Consider the following 24741-nt stretch of genomic DNA (forward strand, 5'->3'; position numbering starts at 1 on the left):
CCAGCTGCTCTCTGATGGAGTGGGGTGGGCTGGGCTAGCCTGGTGTTACCCATAATCTCACATAGGATCCAGCCCGGTGTCAGTGTGCAGCCCCAATCTGAGGACAATTTTACACCTGCTCTGAGCATGCACAACTCAGTGAATCTCTCTGGCCAAGCCCCCAAGCACTACCCAAAGTGTTTAAGGCTCTGCATCAGGACTGCTGACAGAAGCAGGAGGAGATATTCCTGCTGCCTTCAGCCAGACTGACTCTGGCCCCTGGGAGAAACATGGATGTTCCTCCAGATGTGGAAGGCTGATCAGCACTATTTCCACTCCCAGTGTCCATCCCAGGAACTGAGGAATATCATTTTCCTGAGCGATTTCCCCAAAGTCTTCACTTCTTCATCTTTCTGCTTTTCTTTATGGTGGTGAGGAGGTGTCCCCATGTCTGAAGGGAAAGCAGAACACGTGTGGAGCACTGTGGTTTGCAAACACCTTTAACTCTTCAGTGCACACAACAAAAGGCCCCGGAGGAAAGGCACAATCCTCTGGTCTGAGCAAAGCTTTTAAAAAAACTTTGTTACCTTTATGAATACCTTTATGAATACCTTTAGATGTTCCCTTAGTTTATTAGCTTTTGAACTGACTATGCAAGACGTAAGATTAAAAGTAAAGGTGAGAGTAATGGATGTATAAAATTAAGGATCCCAAGTACTCGGAAATTGCTCCCCAATCAGTTTTGTGGGCTTATGGCAGTGCTTGCCTTTGTGAAACCAGCTGAACTTGGAGGAGCTCAGTGCCATTATGTCAAGAAATAACACAAATAACAAGTGGTTCCTCTCACAGTGAATTTACTTCCTCTGCTGAATCGCAGCCGGATCCTACTCATCTCTTATGATCAGCCCAGAAGCCTGTGGGCACACTGGTGTGCTGTGCCACCCAGTACAAACAGCCCCAGCAAACAGCCCCCCTTGTTAAATTTCCTTCTGTCACAGCCTCCTGGGGTCTTCTTGGCTGAGATCATCCAAAACTCCCCAGATAGATTCATGCAGGCCTTGGTGTTGTGCCCTGGGGTTTCTGCTACTTTCACTTAGATTTCCCCAGTGACTCATCCATTTCCTGCCACTGAGAGGGATTTACAATCTGTCTCTCTCCACATCACCTTTCCTCCTGCTTCTTGCAGTGGTGATTTCCTAGAAAAAATACCTAGAAATGCTGAGCTGTTGCCCAAGCACTTCAGCTGTGGTGACTGTAAATGCTTCAGGACTCAGGCAGTGCCCTGCCGACAGCATGGCACTGACAACCCATCACTGCTCTGCAGACTGGGAACAGCAGGAGGGCTGGCCATGGTCTAGGAGGAGGGCTGGCCTTGTCCTCCCCCACCCAGCCCCAGGGCAGCCACTGGGACTCACCCCACTGGTCATGGCGAGCCCAAGGCTTGCAGCAGCAAAGCAGCACAGCGCAGCTGGGCATGGGGTCCCCCAAGCCTGGATCCTGTTGTGGGTTATTCCTCCTGTAGGACTCGGAACCTCTTCTTTCCAGAACTTAGTTACCACTTTGAGGCTCTGTAATGCTTTGCAAGCAGATCTAGATGTGCATCCATTTATTATTAATAATCAGAGTCGCCATGTGAAAGTACAAAAGCATCCAGCATGAAGAGACAGCTGTGCTGCTGAACTAAGCACCCTGCCAGCACTAGGACTGATCTCACCAGCCCTCTGGGCTGCAGGTTTGCTGCTCTGGCCTGCATGCACAAAATGCTGCTTTTCTGATGTGCTCTCCAAATTAAGCATTTCAGCCTGTACAACAAACTTCCCAAAGAGCAGCATGTGTTGAATCTGTCTTTCAAGCTAAGTTTCAGAGAGGTGCTCTCCGGGCATCAGTCACAACCCATCCTTACCCTGAGTGCTTGTATTTGGGAAGCAGCAGTCCTGGAGGCAGAGTGGTTGATCTCATTAACAGAAAGAGGCTTTTCTCAGGATCACTACCGGGAGAGCTGTGCTGGCTGCTTAGGTCTCTGCTGGCATCTACTGGATACAGGAACCAACACCAGTGCTGAATGAGAAGTGGCAATGGGGATTTGTACTCCTGATCTATCCCAGCTCTGGCGATTTATGGCAGCTTTTACAGCCCATCAGGCTGCCACTTATAAATACTGCTAATTGGACTGCTAATTGTTCACAGTTTGTAAGTTATGCACACAGCATTTGCTTTGAACAGAGGCTTCATCCAGAGATTAGGAAGGGAGTGGAAAATAACTACTTGAATGAATCTGATGATTAAATCAGCAGGAAAACTACCACTGCATGCAGTTGGAGCAGTACGTTCTAAAATGCTTGTCATTCATCAGGACTTAACGTTTTCCTTCTAAGATATAATGCATTAGTTCAGTCAGTGGCATGTGTATCATTGCCAAATAATAAGGTACTCTTAAACTGAGGTATGCTGGGAAGTCAACAAGAGACTAAAGAGCCCAAGGACTCATTTTTAATTTGCCTTTCACTGAAGTTGTCTCTGGTATCCAGAGCTGAACTGGCCTTCAAATCACTTGAACTCCTCTTTCTCTTATGCTGAATATCCTGCACAGAATAATCCATGTGATTTTTGGTGTGCTAAAATGTGTCCCAATATCCTTGTGCAAATAAGATTTGTGCAGATTTCTTTGTCCAGGCTCATCTCAAGGGAGGAAAAAAGAGAGAGGCTGGAGGGTTGGAGCCTCACAGCTAGTTTTGTAGTGTCTAAAACATCAGTGTCTTGCTGCCTTTGGAGTTCTTCAGCCAAGAGAAAGGGGATCTCTAACTGGGGTAACAGCAGCATGGGCGTGTGGGAGATGTGGTGGTGATGTCCCACAGTGGCTTGGCCAGGAGCCACCTGCTGCAAAGTTTTCTTACCCAAGAACAAGCAGCTGCAGCCATGGGCAGAGTTTTCAGAGCTAGAGCAAAACAGAAATCCACTGATTTCTTTCTCCCAGATGAACACACGGAGCTATTGTGAGGTGCAGGGACAGACCTTCTCACCCACTCTGTGGTGCTGGGTGAGAGGCAGCAACCTTCAGCAGAGCTGGGACTCAGCAACATCTCAAGTACTGTTTTGGCAGGCAGCCTGCAGCCTTTGCTGTGGTTTGTGTGTGTCTCTCGCTGCTGTTTGTGGTTTATTTAAGACCATTTGGTTGTATTTTTTAAAACATATATGAAAAAATGTGGCTGTAGAGACCTGTGTACCTGACTTGTTCAACAGTGCTGTGATATGAGGAGTGGCTGAGGGAGTGTTTAGCCAGGAGAAAGGGAGGTTTAGAGGGGACCTCTCTACAACTACCTGAAGGGAAGTTGTAGCCAGGTGGGGTGGTAACACAGGTAACAAATAACAGGACCAGATGAAAATGCCTCAAGTCGCACCAGAAGAGGTTTGAATTGGATATTAGGGAAAATTTCTTCAGAGAAAATGTTGCCAAACGCTGGAACAGGCTTCCCAGGGAAGTGGTAAAGTCACAATCCCTGAAGGCATTTAAAAGACATGTAGATGTGGCACTTAGGGACATGGGTTAGTGGTAGACTTGGCAGTGCTGGGGCTTGATGACCTAAGAAGCCTTTTTCCACTGAAATGATTTTATGATTATATGATTCTATGATTATGAGGAGCACAGGCCAGGCACAGCTTTAAAACACAAGCTGGCTCTCTACTGGAGCTGCAGCAGGTCCATGTCAAAAAGGATCAGGTCAAGAATCTCCCCTTGCTACAGCCCAAGTTAGCGTTTCACAGGAATGTGCCAATTTGTGATGCCTCCAAGACCACAGCCAGCTGCCCCCATTCAACTCCTCACATGCAAGACTAACATGCACCAGCCTGAGCTTGTTAAAAATATGTTGAAATCTGTGCTATAGATTTCAATAACACAGTGGCAGCTTCACTACCACTTTCCTAGAAAGCTGTGTTACTTCCACTCCTAGTGCAGCTCCCTCAGTTCTGACACCCCCAATCCTTCCCTTGCCATAAGTGACTGCCACAGGGATGCTTCCCTGGCCTGTGGTACAGTGGTCAGAATATGAAGTAAGTAGAAAAGGAAACCAGCATGAAAAAGAGGGAATCAGTGGTTGTTTAGTGCCTGAGTCAGCTGAGGTGGTGGGGACAGATAGGACAGGGAAGGAGGCCAGAGCCAAGCACTGAGGGGAGCAGGACCACCCTTTTCAGGGGCTTTCAGCCATATGCTCTGCATGGTCAATTATCCTCCACCAATCTCCTTGTTACCACCTGCAGCTAACCAGGTAAGAGTTAAATCCAATCATTCACAACCACCCCTTTCCATTAGCCACACACTGCTATGGAAGGGCAAGTGTGCCAGAAATTCCTGTCCTGCCCTTCCAACAAGCCACCACTGTTCACTCGCTGTCAAACAGCTCCTGTGAAAAGCTGTGGGCTTTCTGCACAGCTTCTTTCTGAAACAGCAAGAAAACACTGCTCAACTTGCAAAATCCAGTAGCTGCAGGGTAAATTAGCGGTGCTGAGTAGTCAAGGGTCAAATCTTTTCCTCATGGGCTTCAGGAGCATAAGATAAGAAGGTTACGGTAGTGCTTACAGCATGGAAACCAGCTGCATTAAAATTTCACAATTATATCTCCCTACTATCATTCATCTGGCAGTTTTTTACAGGAGTTCCCTTCCCAAGGCTGGCCTGAAAATGATGCCAGGCTGAGACACTTTCATCTCCTGCATAAAAGACAATTTATTTCTTGTCTCACTTACAAAATAATGATACTATGTTCATTTGCATCACAAACAGCTGAAAAATCTGGTAAAACTGAAACGTATTTTTAAAGCCTGTACAAGGAAAAACGCTGTCTCACACTTAACTCTGGCAAAGACAAATGAAGGCCAAATCTTAATTTCTGATTCAAAATACTAATTTAAGGCTTTGGGCCCTTGAACAAAAAGATTGCACTGATAAATTCACACGAATTTATGCTGCGCAATCACACTTGCATGGTGTTTTTTTCCTTTTTTTTTTTAACAGCAAACAGAGCTGTTTTTTAAATATTGTACTCCATGGATGGATTGTTGCCATCAATACAACAATATTTGTTCTGTGCATATACACATTTTCACATACTGCAGAGCGCCCAGGGAGCACATGGTATTGCTTTACCTCTCCTTTCAGACACTTCTCTCACACAGCTCCTCTAATTATGGTAAAACCCTTGGAGATGTGAGACACTTCGGATGAGCTCAAAAAGAAAACACACATCTTGTGCACAGCACAGTTTACGCCCACACCCTTTACCTCAGTCTGTCTGAGGAACTCATGTTTCTCGTATTCATAGTATTTTGACTGTACCTGCAAAAAAAGAGAAAAGGCTGCTGAAATTCTGACAACTGAGGTATCACCTTCCTTTCCTTCCCTCCCAGTATCATACATCTTCCCTTTCACAATTACTTTTTTGTTATGCTTCAGAGGTTTAAATCAAAAAAATAATATAAATAGATCACTTTTTCAGCCTGTCCTGGAGCCTGTGACTTTATGACTGTTGGCACTTCCACATATAACGGGTAAAAGCAACATTTTCCTGCCATGATGCGGTTTTCACAGTGTGGTGTTTTCAGAGTGGCTTCCAGCTGCCACTGCTCAGCTTTCAATTGCTTTTTTGGCACTTAACAAACAGCTCACAGAGTCAGTCAGTCATTTTGGGCTGCTTTGGTGTGTCGGCCTCTGAGCTTCACTGCGGCACTTTCTGCAGGACTGGAGCAAACACTGTCCTGTTCTTGCAGTTGAGCTCTTGCATTGGCTGGGCTTGGTGGCTGTCACTGGTGCATCAGGCCTGCAGAAAAGGAAGGGGAATTTCCCTTCCCTGTGGATCTCTTGCTGGTCGCAGATTGGGTCAGCAAACCAGAGCTCACACAGTGGACAAGAAACACAGTCCCATCTCTCCAGTTTCCTGGTAGTCTGGCTGCAAAGGGCTCCGAGCACCAGGACTTTCTTCAGGGAGACAGCCCCACAGCCAAACGCCTCCACGGCCCCCATCCCTTCAGAGGCTGGTGTCGACGGTGCCTGCTTTGGCCTTCAAGGTGGCCTCAGAGATCGTGTCCGGCTGCCCATCCCGGCAGAAGAGCACAGCGGGAGTCTTGCAGGCCCACATGGCCACCTCTCCCCCGCTGGCCGGGCTGGAGGAGGACAGGGCGCTGCCCGGGGGGCCGCTGTGCCGATTGATGTAGCGTTCCCGGACACGCTCAGCCGGCTCCGGGGCTCTGGCTGGCGGCCCGGCACCGACAGGTAGGCAACCATGTTTGTTCCTAGTCTTGTAGCCACCCTCGCGGCTGCGCCGCAGCAGCACCGAGATGTTGGGGTTGCGGGCGGCGTAGATGAGGGGGTTGATGGCGCCGTTGGCCCAGGCCATCCCGCTGGCCACGGCGTCCATGGTGGGCGAGAAGGGCAGGCGGCCGGCGGCAGCGGCCAGCCCCAGGATGCAGTAGGGCCCCCAGCAGCAGATGATGGAGACGATCATGATGAGGACGGTGGTGGCCGTGCGCATCTCCCCGTAGGCGCGCAGCAGGTGCCCGTAGGTGGTGAGCGGCCGCACGCGGCTCTCGGCCAGCCGCACCGCCCGGCAGATGTTGAAGTGGCAGAAGCACATGACGGCGAAGGGCAGGAGGTAGCAGAGCACGATGAGGGCAGCGCCGTAGGGCGGCCCGAGCCGCGAGGAGCCCCAAGGCAGCACGTAGACGCAGCGGTAGGCGCCGGGACGGGCTTCGCGGCGCCCCTCGCCCGCCAGCCCGTACCAGGGTCCGGCCAGCGCCAGGGCGGCCAGCCAGACTGCGGCCAGCAGCTGCGCGGCGCGGCGCCGGCCCATCTTGTGCCGGGGCTGGCGGACGATGGCACAGTAGCGGTCGAAGGAGAGCAGGGCCATGGTGAGCGTGGCGGCGATGCCCAGCCCGGCGTGGAGGGCGGCGCTGGCCAGGCACAGGCGCTGCCCGAAGAGCCAAGCGCCGGGCGGGCGGCTGAGCAGGCTGAGGAAGGCCAGCGGCAGGCAGAGCAGGGCGCCCAGCAGCTCCGACAGCGACAGCGACAGCACGAAGGCGTTGGTGACCGTGCGGAGCTGCCGGTGCCGGGCGATCACCAGCACCACCGCCCCGTTGCCCAGCGCCGAGAGGGCGAAGATGAGCAGCAGCGCGGCTGCTTGCGAGGCCAGCGCCGCCGCCGACCACCCCGCCGCTCCCGCCGCCGCCGCCCCGCCGCTCTCGTTGCCGCCGCCGCCGCCGCGGGAGAGGTTGCCCGGCACGGCCGCCGCCGGCTCCATGCGCAGCCTCATGCCCCGGCCCCGCCGCGGCTGCAGAGGCCCCGCTGCTCGCGGCCCCGCCGCTCCCGGAGGCCCCGCCGGCCGCTGACGTCGCTCGGCCGCCGTTGCCCGGGGAACCGGCCCGGCTGGACCCGGGGGCGGCGGAGCGGAGCCCCCACAGCCGAGCAGTGGGGCCGGGAGACCGCACTCCACACCGGCGTCATCTGCACCCCAGAGTCGGCGATGGGTCCCCACGGACGCGCTCCCCTCGCAGCCCCTGTCAGCTCTTCTCCCCGCACAGTCACGAAGGACCAGCAACCCCCAGACAATTTGGTGGAAGTTGAGACCACCCGCCCCAGCTCACCAGGCTGGGGCTTGAGGGATCACCAGAGTTGAGGGATCAGGCCAGGGACCCCCAAATGGGCAGCAGGACCCTTTCTCCCCACTCTCATCCATACTATAGCTGCCTGCTGCCTCTACCTGAAAAGTTTCTTAGGGATGGGGGTAGAGAATAGCTAATGAAGGCTGCACCCCAATTAATGACTGAAGAACCTCCAAACATCCTGTGCTTTGTGACTTGCTGTCCCAGCTCCTCCCCAGGAGCCAGGCTGGGGGGCTGATCAGAAGGGAGATGCCCAGAAGATGAAAACACATGGAAGAGTGTGCTCCTGCAAGCATGGAGGGTGTCACTTCTTGTTCCCCCAGACCAGAGGCTGTATGGTACTTACAAGGGAGTTGCAGGAAAGCTGGGAGCAAGAGCCTTAGATGCTGTCCTAAAAAACCTCTGTTGGCAGCACAGTCGTATAAATCAGGGGATTTTTGCTGCCTCCTGCTACAAAGTTATTTTCAAGCTGACGGAAGAAATTCTTCCCAGGCTTTTCTATGCCAACCTTATCTAAGTCCACCAGTATGACTTTCTCCCTTCTGCTGCGTGAGCTACCAGGAGATGATAATTCTCATTTTCATGTCTCATTTTAACAAGCGCTAGTCCCTCCTGTGAGTGTCTTCAATTAACAAGTACCATTTTGTCCAGAGACACAGTGGAAGTGACAGGCCACCAGAGGTCTGAAGCTCTGCTCCTGCCACTCCAAATGCCTGGTATTCCCCTGGAGGGACTCTGGCAAAGCAAGCACTGACTGCACTCTGCTGCACAAGCTGCCTCTGGACTGACACAAAAATCAGTAAATAATTAGCAGTCAAAGGTCGTAATGGCTCAGACCTTCAAACACAGCTGCTCCTGTTGAAAGTTAACCACGGGGTATTTCCAGCCAGTGGTGCAAGATAAGCAAGAGAGGAAGGCTTAGGGAAGCAGCACAGCATGGACACTCAGCAGGGACAGGACGAAGTTCTGATCAAATACCTGCATCCAGCCCTGGGATGCAGGAGAGCTCTGGTGGGGTGAAAAGGGGTTGTCTGGACAGGCAGAGCAGGGAAGCTGGGGCATGAGACAGAGCAGCACAGCTGGCTGAGCAGGAGACAACAAGAGCTAGCAATTCAAACCAACAGTCGTGATACACCAGCAGAATCCTGGAAATGAGCTCTGGGAGTGAAAACAAGGAAAACAGCGGTGTTTTCAGCTGGCATTTAATACAAATCTGGCTTTGAAATTCATAATTTGCAGACATACAGAAGGCACGTAAATTTGAAGGCAGTTCTCCAAGATCAGCTCCGTTTTCTGAGAACTATTGGAAAGAAAGAAAAAAAAAGAAGAAAAACACCATGGCTTCTCAGAGCAGCTTGTATATGCTAATCACAGTGCCCCCAATATGCTAATCACAACAGGGCAACAAGCCTGTTATCTTGAAATGTGACAAATGCTGTCACACCACCCAAGGCTGTTCCTGTCACAACAGCCATGTGGAGAAGCAGAACAGAAATTCATGGGCAGGAGAAGTGCAGCACCATCAGTGAGACTTTGCCACCACCTGTGGCTCGGGTCACTTGAAGAAGAAGCCGTGTTTCAGTGGGTCCTCCTCTTCGACAGTGAAGGTGGCTGTACCAGTGTAAAAGGCTTCTCCCGAGACTTCCACGATGACGGCATTGTAGTTCCCAAACTTGGCTTCCTGCAGAGGGGTTAGGGTCAGGATAGAGGTAACAGAAGGTTCTCCACTCTCCCAACCCCATGGAATTCTAGTACTACCTGGCCCTTACACAGACACCTCTCACCGAGTGCTCTGCCCTACCCTGGTACATCCCAAAGCGGCCATGCAACACAACAAGGTCTTACACTTAGTTAAAATCCTTGAAGTATGAGGCTCATGGGAAAGCAAGACCTGCAGGCATCTCCCTCCTTCCCTACACCCTTCCCCAGGCACAGAAAGGTTTTTCTGCTTCCCCACTGAGCACATTTCCAGCAGCCCTTGAGACAGGGGGAAAGTCCAGCACAAGCCACTTGCCTTCACTGCCTTCCCGGTGAACAAGGAGCCTGTGGTGCTGCTCCGGAAGGTTCTGGTCTGGTCCAGCTGGATGAGTCCCTTATGGTATTGCAAGGCAATGCGAGCTGTCACCCCCGAACCTGTTGGACTTCGGTCAACCTACAGCAGAAGAGATGAATCAGCTCTGGTGTTTTGGGGTTTAGTATAAAATGAGATTGCTCCCCTCAGTTCTCTCTGCCACCTTTACGCTGCACTTGGGGGAAACCCCTCTAACCCAGGGTTTTGTAGAGAATCCAGATACATCACAAATGAGAAGGAAAAAAGAAACAGGTTTGGGGTACTTCTGCACTGTGATTGGCTTTGGCACAGTTAGGGATGGATGACTGAATAAACACTGAGGCTATTTAGGAGCACTTGAAATCTTCGCAGCATCATAGCAAAAGGACTGAGAGGGGCTGAAGCCACCTGCCCCATTCTCACACATCCAGGCAAGATTGGTTCTCCTTACGCTGAGGGGACTTCCAGCCAGCCTGGTTTTTAGAATCTCCAAAAACACAGTGTTGGCCAGCTTCTGAGGTGACCTGTCCCAGTGCTCCACACTCCTCATTGCTGGGAAGTCCAACCAAAACTTCCCCTGCCATTTATTTGATACATTATGCACTGCAGACAAGAACAGAATTTTAACACCCCATTTCTCTCTTGTTCTCGTCATCCCCAGCAGATGTTCCCTAGATTAGGACTTTAGGGACATGCACTATGTTGGGATCCTGTCTCAGCCCCTGAACTCCTGGAAAACTCCTATCAACAGCTTATGGGTATGAACCTTTTTAAAATGCCACCATCTAAGGTGTGCAGAAGTACTTCTGCCATTAGGAGCAAAACCAGAATGTGTGCATCGACACTCCAGAGATACGACAGCAGCACAAGCAATCACTGCCCAAACCAAGAATCAGAACGGTCTCTCCTCTCTGCAGTGGATGTAAGAAGGGCCAAAGGGACAAGGGTGGCACCTCATGTGCCTGAGAAGAGCCCCTTTCTGTACCTGTTCATCTGCAAACACACAGATGTTGGTGGTGGGCTCCTCGCTAAAGGTGTCTTTCCCATCTGTCAGTATGGTGCCGTAGAGGAAAGCCAGGTCTTCACTCTCAGGGTGATGAAGCTTGAACTGGGAACAGCACAGAGAGGGTCACAAATGCACACAACAGCAGCAAGTGCAGTGCAGCTTCTGTGAGAGACCAGAGGAAGGGGACAAGGCCACATTGCTGCGTTTCCACCACTGCTTTGCAGGTAACAGAGACAGAAGCAGGAAGGCTCCTTGTAAGGATTCTGAAATTCAACATGGGGCTGGAAGAATGGGACTTTCCCACCATCCTGAGCCTCTGTCTGGTGCAGTCGCCCCAAAGAGAACATGCTGGGATACCACAGTGCTCATCCATACCTGTTTCTTCACCGCTTCTGTCACTGCACTTGCAGCACTGACAAGGTCTCTGGTCTTTGAAGAGCACACGTCCAGGCCCAGCTGCTCGGCACTGAGGAAGGCATAGAAAGTGCCACCGTAGCCGATGTCAACCACCACCTTCCCATGGCCAGGGACGTCAACGGCCAAATCTGAGCGGAGAAAACAAAGAAGGTGAGGAGGGGAAAAACTTGCTGAGCCATGGACTTGCATACAGTTAAGGAACCCAGCTGCATGTGAGGGCAGTGGACAGGGACGACAATTTGAGTACTCCTATGCCAGAAAGCAGTGTGTGACACCTTACAGCATCCCTGATGACCTCTGATGAATTCCTCAGTGGAATTAGGGAGACGTTTGCCAGATGCCCTTCAGCCAGGCCACCAACCTCCAACACCTGCACGGCCACCACCAACCCTCCCAAAAACCCAGTGGTTCCCACCGGTGGCAGCAGCGAAGGCAGGCACGCTGTGGAAGCGCACGGGATTGCCGCTGCGGTGGCCGTCCCAGGGCACGAAGGCGGTGACGGGCCCGCAGGGGCAGCGCAGGAGGACGGCGGTCTCGGGGCGGGTGGGCGCTGGCACCAGCCCGTAGTCGAGGGCGAAGCGGCCGAGGGCCATCACGGCGTGGCCGCACATGGCGCTGTACCCGGCGCAGTGCAGGAACAGGGCCGCCAGGTGCGCGCCCTCCGCGGCCGCCCCGCCGCGCACCACCACGGCCCCGTACATGCCGGCGTGGCCGCGCGGCTCGTGCATCACGCACGTGGTCCTGCGTGGCCGCCACCTCCCGCCGCAGCGACAGCAGCGACAGCCCCGCCGCCGCCGCCGCCCGCTCCGCCGCCTCCAGCCGCGGGATGATGCGCAGCGGCTCGCCGCCCGTGTGCATCTCCACCGTCCGCAGCACCGCGCCTGAGGGCGAGTGCGGCGGCAGCGCCCGTCCCGCTCCGCCGCTGTCACCGCCGCCGTCACCGCCGCCCTGCGCCGCCATCGCGCCCGCTCCGCCGGGGCGGCACCGCGGGGCCACAGCCCCGGAGACCACGCCCACAGCGCGGCCCCGCCCCGCCCGAGGCCGCGCCCGCCAGAGAGGCCGCGCCCCCTCTGGGCGCCGAGCCGAGGCCGCGCCCCCGCCGCGCCCGCCCGGCTGAAGCCGCGCCCACAGCAGCGACCGCGCCGCTCCCCGGCCACGCCCACGCCCGCAGGCCCCCGCCCACAGAGCCCCGCCCCTTGCGTGCTCCCGCGCCCACGTTCCCGCGTGGAGCCGACCCCCGGCGGAAGCGGAAGCGCTGAGCCGGAAGTGCCGGGGGCTCTCGGTGCTGGGTTACCGCGATGTTCCGCGCCGGTAGAACGGGCCGGGCTGGGGCGCCGGGCTGGGGCTGGGGCTTGGGCTGGGAGCGAGGGTGGAGGTGTGGATGAGGATGTTGTCAGCGGATTGGACCGCGAGTGGCCCTCGGTGCCCCTCCCAGTAACGCGGCCCGCGCTCTCCCCGCAGCTGTGGACATCCAGCCCGCCTGCCTCGGGCTGTACTGCGGCAGGACCGTGCTGTCTGTGAACGGCTCCGTGGAGACCTACGGGGACTGCGGGGTAAGTGCGAGGCTGGGGCCGGGGAGGGGTGGCCCGGCGCTCTCCCGGTGCGGGAGCTCAGGCGGGTCCCGCTGGGAGCAGCACCGCGGCCCCAGCCCAGCCCCTGCGGGCCGGGGTGATCGGGGGCTGCTGGGGGCCGGCTCAGCTCCCTGAGCGAAACGGGAGCTGCACCGTGTCACGTTCCCGAAGGAGGTGCTGGAGGCTCTATGCTGATCCCGAGCTGAGTGGCGGGGCTGGAAATGCTGGAACAGAACGGGATGGTGTGGAGAGGTGTGCTGAAATAAATCACTGTGCACACTGATTTCATTGGAGTGCTAAGGGAGAACGAGGTCCAGGGAAGGTGGGATGAAAGGGAAGCAAGAAACTGGGGAACAGGGGTTGTGAGCAGCCTGGTGAGGGAGCTGAGGTGAAAGGGAGTGGTGTGATAGCAGAAGAGGAAAATGGAGGCTTTGGGTGAAAGTCTTCTAATTATGCTTCACCCTTGTTTGTATTAGAAAAGAAGACCCAGAGAAAGCAAGTCTAAGTTGAGAAATTACTGGGGTTATTGTTTCATTTCTTTAAAAATCTGGTGTATGTTTTGCCCTGTCCTGCTTCAAGCTGTTTTTCCAGGAACTGCAGTGATTTGCTGTTGGTACTGGGATTGTAAATACAGCCTCTGCTTTCTTTAGGTGTGTCCTAGAGGCCAAAGAACCGATGACAACAAAATCTGCCGGGAATGTATGGGATCTCCGGACCGCTATGACTGGCTGTACCTCGGCTTCATGGCCATGCTGCCCCTGGTTTTACACTGGTTCTTTATTGAGTGGTATTCTGGAAAGAAGAGGTTTGTGTACTCTTTCTCTAGATTAGTTATTTAAAATTGGAAATCTTTTGTCCATGAGTGTCAATCAGAGAAGCTGAATTGAACTGTCCAGCAGTTCTTAGGCTCCTAGACTGGTTTGGGTTGGGGGGAACCTTAAAGATCATCCAGTTCCAACTCTCTCTTGTGGGTAGGGACACCTTCCAGTAGACCAGGTTGCTCAGAGCCCCATCCACCCTTGTTGGTTGAGCTGTTCTGGTTGCATGTAAGTGTAGAGGAGCTGTAGGAGGGTTTATTTACAAATGTAAGTGTCCTGCAGGCCACCCTTTCCAGTCACTGCCCATTATCGGGCAGTGTGCCTCTTTAATGTGGTGGTGCACAGTCCATCTGGCAGTTCGGGTGGACTGGGTTTCCCAGCAGACAGGAGCAGGGAGTTGTGCCATCCCCTCTCTCCTGGGCCAGGGTCAGCAGGGCTGCATGAGTGCAACAAGAGAATGGGTTTGAGTTTTCTCTTTAAGAACATGTATTCTGGGTTTTGGTCTTGATAGCAGAGCTGCTGTGGCCTTTACATCAAAGAAGTTCTGTAAAAAAGAGATTTAAATCCACAGCTGCATGTGGCCATTAGGTGTTAGACTGGAGTTTTTTAAGAAGTGATGGCTCTGGAGTGTACTGAACTGTCCCTGCCCTTGGCAGGGGGTTGGAACTGGATGGTCTTTAAAGTCCTTTCTAACCCAAATCAGTCTGTGATTCTATAAGTCCTGAAAACATAGGGGACTGGGGATGTTTAATATATGAATGTTTACCATCTTTAACAAGGACTTGCAGCTTTGGAAATTCTGCTTATATCACATATAGCAATGTCACCCCTTCTGAGATGTGTGGTGTGTTACCCTCAGTGCTCTTTCCTCTTCCATGCTAAACCACCTGAGATGGTAAAAGAGTTTCCTCACTCAGTGGATTTTCACTCTATAGAAGGCTCTGCACTGGCCAGGGCCCCTCTTTTCAGCGGGTGTTTGGCTGTGCCCTGCAGCTGGCAGAGTGGCAGTGAGTGTGTGTGTGTTGTCCCGCAGTTCCAGCGCCGTGCTGCAGCACCTGACGGCGCTGCTGGAGTGCGGCGTGGCGGCCGTGCTGACGCTGCTGGTCAGCGACCCCGTGGGCTCCCTGCACATCCGCTCCTGCAGGGTGAAGAAGCTCTCGGACTGGTACACGATGCTCTACAACCCCAGCCCCGACTACATCACCACAGTGCACTGCACCCACGAGGCCGTGTACCCCCTGTGAGTGTGAAGTGTTTGTGCTCCTGTCTGCCCCTGCCCTTTGTACAGCTGGGTGTCTGTCCCTGCCTCTCCTCAAAGCTGCCAGAAGTGTTCAGATAGAGCTGGGGTCAGTGACAATCAATCCCCTGAATCTTTTGTGCATTGAGCTGTTTCACGTGAATTTAGCAGCACTTAATGACTTTCTGAGTAATCAAAGAAAGTGGCATAGCCCAGGGTACCACACAATCAATTAGGTTGGAAAAGACCTCTGGGATCATCGAGTCCATCTTATGGCCCAACACCACCACGGCACTGAGTCTGTCCTTAAACATCTCCAGGGGCAGTGACTCCACCACCTGCCTGGACAGCCCATTCCAGTGTCTGATCACCCCTTCTGTGAAGATACTCCTCCTGATGTCCAACCTGCACCTCTCCATATGCAGCTTGAGACTATGTCCTCTCATCCTGTCACTATGTAGCTTAAAAATTCTTTTTTTTTCTTTTTGTTTTCCTTTCCTTGGAAAGGAAACATCTTGACTGTTTCCCCTAGGAAAAGTAAGCCTATCATTCTGTGTTTACACCCTTTGCCTATAAAGTCTTTAGACTTCACTGACAAACCCCAAATTCCTTGGTTGTGACCCGAATCTCCATGAGAAAACTGCCCATTTTAAGGAATTTTACTTTTTTTTTCCCCAGGTACACCATTGTGTTTATCTATTACGCTTTCTGTCTCGTGTTGATGATGCTGCTTCGGCCTCTCCTGGTTAAGAAGATTGCCTGTGGTTTGGGAAGGTCTGACCGATTTAAAAGCATTTATGCAGCACTCTACTTCTTCCCCATCCTCACCGTGCTGCAGGCTGTGGGAGGAGGCCTCCTCTGTGAGTTCTCTCCTAAAAACACTCCTGAACACACCTATAAATGCACACTAAGAAAGGACTTAGGGGAGAGAGGGAAGGGACACGTTTTGCTTTGGGAATGAGGATATTGCATAGGGTTATTTTGAGTTTTGCCTGAAAAGGTTGCTCGTTAGGAGCTCTGTCCTCACCAGGCTCCTGACCAACACTGCTTCGCCTCAGCCATGCTGCTAGAGACTGTCACTTTCCCAAAACAGGAATAGAGGGGGTGTGAGAGGAAAATACTTCAGAGGGAGCTAGTTCCACTTTTTGCTAAGGCAGAGTTTGTGTGATTGGAGATGGATTTCAGTGTAAATTTGGGGAGATGGGCTATTTTTGGTTTAACTTCCAGCATTCTTGTCACATTTGGAGAGGTGCCACAAAATCCCCACTCAGCCTGACTACTTTTCTCATTATGTGCCTTTTTCAGTTCATGGTGTAAGTGTTGAGTAACTCTAGCAAGAAACAGCAGAAAACCTCAGAGGGAGCAGTTGAAGGGTTGTGCTTGGCTGACCCTCACTGCTGTGCATGTGTGGTGCCATGCTAAGAGGCAGCTAGAGTAGCTCAGATTGCTTCACACCTCTGGAAGAACTCTCTCTGCTGAAGGATGAGCCCTGCCATTTTTTGCCTGCTAATGTGTTGCGTGTTTGCCTTTAGATTATGCCTTCCCATACATCATCCTGGTGCTGTCTTTGGTTACACTGGCTGTGTACATGTCTGCTTCTGAAGTGGAGGTAGGTGAACACGTTTCCTGTGTTAAAACCCAGAGTAAAAAAGACTTGAGTGAACAGAGACCATTTTGTTTCTTGCCTTTTCTCCGTGGCGTATTTTACATTTAAGCCTCTTCCTTTATCCCTTCTCCTCTTGGAGGAATCTCACGTGAGAATTCCCTCTGATGGTGCACTGAGGAACTGTGTGTGTGTGCTGGAGGGGCTCAAACCCAGGAGGCTTCACATGGTCTCTGTGCTCTACCTGTAACACCTCTTAAATGTCAGGTACTGGGTGACAGGCTGAATGCTAACACGATATTGTGTTTATTTTGCAAGTTTTTCAAGGATCTGCTTGTGAGGAAGAAAAGGCTCGTTGTCCTCTTCAGCCACTGGTTACTTCATGCCTATGGAATCATCTCCATTTCCAAACTGGATAAGCTTGAGCAAGACCTGCCTTTGCTTGCCTTGGTACCTGCCCCTGCCCTTTTCTACTTGATGACAGCGAAGTACACAGAGCCCTCACGCATCCTCTCTGAAGGTGGGAATGGACATTAAAAGGAGCCTGTGCCAACAACTCTGACCCAGTGATCTGGATGAAGCAATTTTAGTGCTTGTCATGCTTTGGAAACTTCTGTTTTCAAAGAAGTTGTTTATGTGCCAGAGTTCTGGTGAAACACCTCTGGGTGAGACTGTATAATATTAAAAAGCTGCACTTTGTATTCTTCCTGAGTATCTGGTATAGATCGAAAGCAATGTCTTTTTATCTATTTATCACTGTGAATCTGTATAAAAAGCTTGGGACACATCCTAGTACAATGGTTTGCTTGTGTATTGTTCATTTCCTAACATGATATTTGAATAAAACAATAGAGCCTGGTTTTCAGTAGGCTTTAATAAAAAAAAAAATAGAGCTTGAATATACCAGAGAACTTGATTTTCTCATCACATACTCTAGCTTCTATCCCCCAGCAGTGGAAACAGACTGTCTTTTCCCTTCCATCAAAAGATAAAACATGTACATGATTCCTCATGATGTTTGAGTCTGACTGCTGGGTAAAAGGAGAAGAAATGCACTGTAAAATTCTCTAGAAGGTAGAGTTTATGCTCTGTGTGCTTCATGTATGGAGACCTTCCTGGAGAGCATTAGATTGGTAAGATTAAAGATTTTCTTTTCTTGGTAGTTGGGTTAGTATTGGTCACCATAACTTGGTGCTGCAGAGGGGTCTAGAAGAAGATGCAGAGCAGTGCTGAAGGGCCAAAACCAGAACCAAGAGTAAGAAGATCCTCTCAAATTAAACTGCACTATCTGGATCATTGACTGTAACAGTGCATATTTCTATGTATGTGTCACTATAATGCTTTTTTTATTCTGTCACTTACCAGTGCTGCTAAGGACAGAAGGTGTCATCTCAGCCAGGTTGCCTCAAGCTGTCACTCTCCTCCACAGCAGGTTTGATTTTGTTATTTTTTTTACTTCCTGAAAGCTTTGTGTGAGTTTTTGTTTTTAATGTGAAATGGCAGTTGACAGGTTCACTCCACCTAAAAATTGTGTGTAAACAAACTCGGTCTTGCATGCAGAAGCAAGGTTTTATTTAGGGATTAAGGAAGTAATTGATCTTCTTAAATCAAATGCTGTCTGTACTGCTACGTACAATATCTGATTTGCAAACACTAATCTAGAGGAGAGTTTGAAAAGTATGGAATTAAAATTCATGTTAAAATACCACTTCTAAGGACTTTACTCTTTCATGTATATTTCTCTGTGTGGACTATGTGCATTGGGCTTAAATATTGTGCTATATCTTGTTTTTAAAAAGAAAAGTAACAAATCCCAGGTAAAGGGTACATCTTTTGCTAGGTCTGGAGAATCGTGTGTTGATTTTGAAAGCAGAATGAGGGATTCTGTTAAAAGTAAAGCTTACAGGAAGGCAGTGCACCCCATGGACCTTGCCTGGCACCCCAACCACTAACCTTTCTGCTGGACTCCAGTGCTTTGGCCTTCAGCAAAACCCAGAATGTGAAATACAAATTAATAAAGTCTTTTTATCATCTCTCAGTAGCATTAGAAGAATTATATATATATATTTATATCAGCCACAGACACAGCAGTACACATTGCTCCCATTAAAATACTAAAGAACATAAACATTAATTAACCACGTAGTCCTGCTGCGATAACCACCCAGCCACAAGCTGCAGAAGTTGGGGTCTGTTAGTTTTATCTATCCTTTGTGGGAAAGCAAACACACAGTTCTGGGAAGATCAGTGATGCTCAGACTATTTTACAGCCCCCTCACTGCTATTATCACAGCTCTTCAGGAAGTGGAAGTTAAGGATGATCATATCCAGGCTGTGCCTTAAAGCGTTCTTGGTTCTTCCGATGAACGGTCCCAGTCTGCAGCAGGAGGATTGCACACACTGCTTGTGTTTTATAGATTCAGAGAATCATGGAATAGTTTGGATTGAAAGAGACTAAAAGACCACCCAGTTACACCCACCTGCCAAGGGCAGGGACACCTTCCACTATCCCAGGTGGCTCCAAGCCCCATCCAAGTAGCCTGGAACACTGCCAGGGATGGGGCAGCCACAGCTTCTGTGGGCAGCGTGTGCCAGGGCCTCACCACCCTCACAGGGAACAATTTCTTCTTCACATCTCATCTAAACCTCCTCTCTCTCAGTATGAAGCCATTCCCCCTGGTCCAGCACTACAGTGCCTGATGAAAGCACTTAAGAATTAACATACTGTATGCTTTAGAAGGAAAAAAAAGTGGAAAAATAAAGGAGTTCAGTGTATCTTACAGTGAGCACCCATTCAGGATCTTTTGACAACCAGAGTATCCAGTCCTTCCAGCCTGTATTGTAGCCTGCTATGAGTACCGCTGATCTCTTCCTCTCATTGCTGAATTTTTGTTGTTAGAGCTGGCACTGTGTTCAGCATTTCCCACTCATTTCCCAGAAATTCCTGTAGTGACACAGAGTACAATTTATTTTTTCTTAAAATGAAAAAAAAAAGCCCTCAAAATATTAAGAAACTTGTTTTGCTTCTCTTGTTTTCCCACAGCTTGACTGGCCACCAGGCCTGTAGCTCTGAAGGAACTTTTTCAAGTACCCAATCCTTGCATAAAAAAACCCCAAAGTTTGCCTTTCTGACAGGATAACTGGTGAAAAAACTTTCTTGATAGTTTATTTGAATTTCTGTTAAAAATTAAAGCCACACCCAACTGGAAAAATGTTACAAGGCTGATGACCTGAACATTATGAGGTACAGGATTAAGAAAAATTTGAGTGTCAGACCAACAAAAGAAATATCAGGAAAAATTGGTTTTATAGCCAAGACTTTTAAACAGTCCTGGAAAACACAGATTTAATAATTTGCCTCATATGACTTCAAAGATGGTAGTGCCTTATTTGCAAAAGGCAATTTCATTTTTTACATGGTAAGTGAAATAGATTTATGCAAACCAGTACAACAGAAAATTTAAGTTTATCTTTTGAATAAAGATCTCCTCTGACCCTCTCTTCAGAAGATTTACAGCAGAAGTAAGAGTTACAATGGGGTAGATTGCTGGGCCAAAAAAAAATATATATAAGATCTGAAAGATATTCTTTAAAATGTCTTCTTAAAAAGAAAAAAGTCACTTTTTAATAATTTTGAAGTAATTACTAACATGTTACCATGAAGCACTGTCAGGTCATTCAGGCTTTTGCCTATTGCTGACTTGAGTTCCCTGCAAAAATATCTTGTTTTATTATTGCTCTGTGAAAAAAAAAACCAATTACAACTGAGTATTACCACAGTTTTCTAAATATTTTCCAAAGAGCTCCACTGTTTCTAGAGAGATCAGGAAGAATAAAATGAGTTTTAGCTTATGGAAATACCAAGGTTAATGTATTTCTTTCAACAACATCATCCATTTCACTCTGCTGAGCAAATTTTAGGAGTTCCCAAAATCAACACGAGCCGCTCGTGTCTATGGCACCAAATAAAATGGGTGAGAACAGCCAGAGCAGCACAGATCATGCTCAAGCAGGGAAAATCTTCCTCCTTTGCTCCCACAAAACTGTGTGGACTCATTAATGTTGGATCAGTTCTATCAGTACCCAGATAAATTTTCTTCTTGAGGGAAGCCTTTGTTTCCAGACAGATATGATCAGAGAGAGCTGATAGCCAAGGGCCTGAAGGATGTACAGAATATTTTCAAAAGCACATATTCCAGGTTTCACAGGCCTATGCCACACCTCACCTGCATCCCAGCCCCCCTCACATGCCAGGGAAGCCTTTTCCTACAATCCCTGACTGAATGCACCAGACACACAATATTGATTATGCTTCAGGCAGGTGCCTTGCCCTTGGATATTCCTCTCTGTTTCCTTCCAACTTCCATCTTTCTTTTCTACAAAGCAGAGAAAGAGTTTTTAGACAGTGTGATGACTGAGCATTAGAGTAGAGCTTCTGTAAATAAAAGCAGGGTCTATCAGTAACTGATTGGCTTAACCAGTCTCCCTCTTTTTTGTTTTTTTAAATTTCGTATACTTCCCTTTTGTTTCTCTCTGGGTTTCTTCCAAGGTCAGCCTGCTTAGGTTTAATTCTACTTCTTTTCACAGTAGAAAAAAGAATACTGAAAGTAATCTCAAAAGGTCATCTTAGTCCATCTCTGCTGTACAGCAGCATCAATTAGACCTAAGTACCCCTGACAGATGTTTGATTTGTCCTTAAAAACCCTGGTGGTAGAAATTCTCTGTCTCTGCAACACTCAGACAGCTGATTCCAGTTTGATTCCAGGGGCTTACTCTGTGTGCTGTCAGTGCTTTCTAAGGGCCTTTTTCTTATGTTAAATCTGTTCTCTTGCCAGTTATTTGTCTGAAAAAAATGGACAAGGAGAAAAGCTTACTGGCTTGCTAGGAATTTTTATTTATTTGATAGTTCCTACCATGTCTTCTCTTAGACTTACCTGTTTTAAATGGAAAAGTTGCACAGTTCTTCAACCTTTTTTCATCATCTTTATTGAACTTCTCTTGGATCTCAAAATAATCTGCATCCTCCTTTAAACTCCAGCTCTGTCCTATACCAAAGCTATAGGTGAGAACACACACCTTAAAATTTGCCAGGCCACCTTTTCACACCCACTGGTCTGACTGTTGCCTTTTTCATTGCTACAAATCTTTGTTGATTTATGTTCAACTTTTCAGCTTTAATTCTGTTTATCACCGCTTAAATATCTCCCTCATGGTGGATTTGCATAAACAACTGTTTCTACCTAAATGCCAAAAAATGGATTTTTAAAAATTATTATTATCATTATGAACCTTTTTTCCTTTAAATTAATTTTCTGGCTTGCTAAAATAATTCTGAATTCTGGCTCTGCCCTGCAGAGGGTGCTCCCACTCTTATCATGTTTGTCATCTGCAGATATGATAAGCATTTGCTCTATCCTATCACCTTAAGGTGATGTTAAGGAAAAAAACAGATTAATTCCAGTATGAGGCCAGAGCTCCTGCAAACTAACAGGAATCATTATTCCATTCAGCCAGTAAAGCATGGGTAACAATTATCTAGGGTGATTTTTCCAACTGTTATTACTCAGCCTGAAAAAGAGGTGACTGAAGGGACATAAAGTTGTGTGAAAATCACACACGTCTTTGCTGTTGAGGAGTTGAGTAGATGAGTTACTGTTTCTCATAACACAAGAACTGCAGGGTGCCTACAAACTTTAGAGACAGCAGGTTTAAAGCAAGAGAATAAGATAATTATTGTCCATATTAAATAAACTATATAAGTTATTAGGGAGGACAAATTTATATGTGAGCTAAAAGAATTAATCAGTGATATGAGAATATTGCACTGAAGATCCAGCATAGCACAAAATTCCATCAAAAGCTATTAAAATGCAGATATCATCCTCATCCACAGAAGTCCCTGACACTCCATTTGTCATGGAGATTATACAGAAGAAGGGTCATTCTATATTTGACTGTTCTGCATTACTTCTCCAAGGAGAACTATTGATCACTGCAGAAGACAGGATCTTGGTAGGACCAGCACTGAGTCTTACCCAGTATGGCTATTTTGGGAACTGAAGCTGATTTGAACCTCACCCACCTATTCCTGATGAGCACTTAAATAGAATCACTAGTAGATCTGGCCAAAAAAAAAGTCTAATTTGATGGATGTGCATTTCTCAGCACAGTGGAATCTCATCTTGGTTACAAGTCACAAGTTAAATGACTTTTCAGTGGAAAAATACATCCCTTCTGTTTTGCTGCAGTAGGTAAAAGCATAGAACGGGAGGACAGGAACAATCTGTGTAGGCTGGGAGACTTGGAGACCAGAGAGACAAGATGATACCCAGGAAATAAAGCCACCAAAGGAATGAAACTGGGCCCAGGATGTGAAGCAACACAGGACTCTGAACTCACTTCTGTACAGGACTTCAATGTCAAACGCTGCACTACCTGTTTTTGTTGCCTCTGAGATTCTGAAGTCAGGTAAACCTGTCGTATCCTCTCCTGTGATCAAAGACTAGAAACATCAGATAAACTCAAAGTATAGATGTTTGGATATTCTCACGAGCTTTAAATATTTTTTAAATAAAGGACTGTAGTGGAAAAATCAGTTAAAAAAAGGAAAAAAAGAGTAAAATATGGAGAACAGAGGAAATGGCTCCCTTGGCAGAAACAGGTATGTGAGGAAGGCAGAGAAAGGTGAGCTGAGTCTCATTTCTGTGGACTACTTTGATATTTTGCATCATTGTAATGCTCCAAACAGAGAAGAATGAGCTTGATCTGACACGACTCCTACGAAGAAATTTATTCCCCTCACACACATCATATGCATAACACAGCATTCAGACAGAGGCATTCTGCAGTTGAAAATAGTGGAGGGCACGTGCAAAAAATACTGAAAGCCCCGAAAGAAAAATGGAGAAGAAAAAAAGCAACTTCAGTTTTTTCATCAAAATAGGACGAAATAAAACAAAGCAAGAAAAGTTGAAAAAGGAGAAAATGCTATGGGTGTGTCACTGAGTGAAAATAAACAGATACAATTGCTGTTTATACCTAGATCTGTTCAGGACACAAAAGAAAGGGCAATCCTCTGATAAAAGTCTCATCAGCACTGTATTAGAGGAGGGGGAAATTCTTTCAGAATGGATCTTATTAAGGAAAAGACAGAGTAGGAGAGTATCAAGGTATATTTAGCATCTCTTTTGTATGTTCTGCATAGCTCAGAACACAGCCACAAAGAGCATGAGAATGAATCCAGCACAATGGTTTACTCAGCAGCAACAGCCTCAGCCCTGATTTTTAGGGAGGCTTGAGGAGTTAGATGACCATGGCTGTCCCTTGTGATGTGGGAGCACAATCTCTCCACCAGCAGAATGAGAACAATCCTCAAGGCCAGCTGTAAATCCACCTTTCTAAGGTCAGACATGCAAAGAGGGTATTTCCTGCACTCCTGGTGTCTGATTTATCCTGTCCCAGATCAGACTGTTGACCAAGAGTCAGACAGTTTCCCTGGGGACTGAGCATCTGCTATAGACCAAAGGAGCTCCTGGAATCTTTGAAAGCTGCACAGTTCACATTCAGCATTTCAGTGCCCTACTTTGGGAAAGAAGCTCATCATTGTTCTAAGGAGCAGTGACAGCCAGTAGCCTTGGGGGATGTCTTGACCACCATCACTCACTCCAATAGATTTACTACAATAATTCAGAGAAAACTTCAACCAGTGCCTAAAATGGGGAAGTCTTGACAACAAAGGATGGGATGGTGGGCATGCAGTATCAGAGGAGGCAGGCAGGAGTCATGGGCCTGGGCTGATGGAGGCAAGTGCAGGAAGATGAAAGAGAAACAGGAATACAGGTGATTTGGGTCGCAGCTGTGAATGCTGTAGAAGAGCAGGTGGAGTGGCCGTGGGATGGGGACAATGTGGCTCCCACCTCATGCTGCCTAATCCCAGCATGGCAGAGCTTTTAATGGCCCAACCTCTTGTTTGATATGTACATTTCTGGAGGAGAGGTTATGGACACAGCTAGGAAAGCCCCCTTGGACAGATGTGTGTAGAGCCCCCACTAGATTTAGATTTTCCCCCCACACAGTGAAAGTCAGTAATAACATAAAAAAAAGCACAGAGCAAGTCAGCAAGGATGACTATGGAAACTGCACACTCAGCTTTCCAGACCAGGAACCTGACCTTATCCTTGCTGACAAACCTCCCCACAGTCCTCCCACATCCATCTGTCTGCCCCATCCTCTTACTGCACATTTAGTCCCTCCCAAATCCACATTCTAACCTCATCACCCCCTCTTCCCTTGCATCCCAGCACAAAAAACCTCTTCTTCAAGCTCATCAGACCTCTCAGTGCCTCTCAAGTCTTTCAACATCAGCCCATGGCCTCAATAGTAAAAACTCTGAGCCAGAATAAAAATTTCT

The 24741-nt window shown here is 48.7% G+C and overlaps 3 protein-coding genes across 4 annotated transcripts; 1 reads left to right on the forward strand and 2 right to left on the reverse strand.

Annotated features, from left to right (window-relative positions):
- Positions 1 to 4682: 4682 nt before the first annotated feature.
- GPR135 (G protein-coupled receptor 135) lies at positions 4683 to 7268 on the reverse strand. The gene is given in 3 exon segments (XM_039553471.1): positions 4683 to 6205; positions 6208 to 6259; positions 6261 to 7268. Coding segments are annotated over 3 exon segments (1266 nt in total). The 3' UTR covers positions 4683 to 5999.
- A 1547-nt stretch (positions 7269 to 8815) lies between these two features.
- On the reverse strand, positions 8816 to 12072 carry L3HYPDH (trans-L-3-hydroxyproline dehydratase). The gene is given in 6 exon segments (XM_010391937.2): positions 8816 to 9310; positions 9644 to 9781; positions 10665 to 10787; positions 11061 to 11230; positions 11518 to 11831; positions 11833 to 12072. Coding segments are annotated over 6 exon segments (1101 nt in total). The 5' UTR covers positions 12063 to 12072; the 3' UTR covers positions 8816 to 9184.
- A 230-nt stretch (positions 12073 to 12302) lies between these two features.
- Positions 12303 to 18039, forward strand: LOC104684551 (JNK1/MAPK8 associated membrane protein). 2 transcript variants are annotated; one of them, XM_039553124.1, is made up of 7 exons: positions 12303 to 12413; positions 12564 to 12655; positions 13324 to 13478; positions 14525 to 14731; positions 15407 to 15502; positions 16261 to 16337; positions 16650 to 18039. In XM_039553124.1, exons 1-6 carry the CDS (start codon positions 12401 to 12403, stop codon positions 16328 to 16330), a joined length of 633 nt encoding a protein of 210 aa, XP_039409058.1. In that variant the 5' UTR covers positions 12303 to 12400; the 3' UTR covers positions 16331 to 16337; positions 16650 to 18039. The 2 variants fall into 2 exon arrangements, with proteins under 2 accessions (XP_039409058.1, XP_039409057.1); XM_039553123.1 differs by having other exon boundaries at positions 12304 to 12413; positions 15407 to 15588.
- Positions 18040 to 24741: the final 6702 nt, after the last annotated feature.

This window comes from Corvus cornix, chromosome 5, assembly GCF_000738735.6.
Source record: "Corvus cornix cornix isolate S_Up_H32 chromosome 5, ASM73873v5, whole genome shotgun sequence".
Lineage (NCBI taxonomy): Eukaryota > Metazoa > Chordata > Aves > Passeriformes > Corvidae > Corvus > Corvus cornix.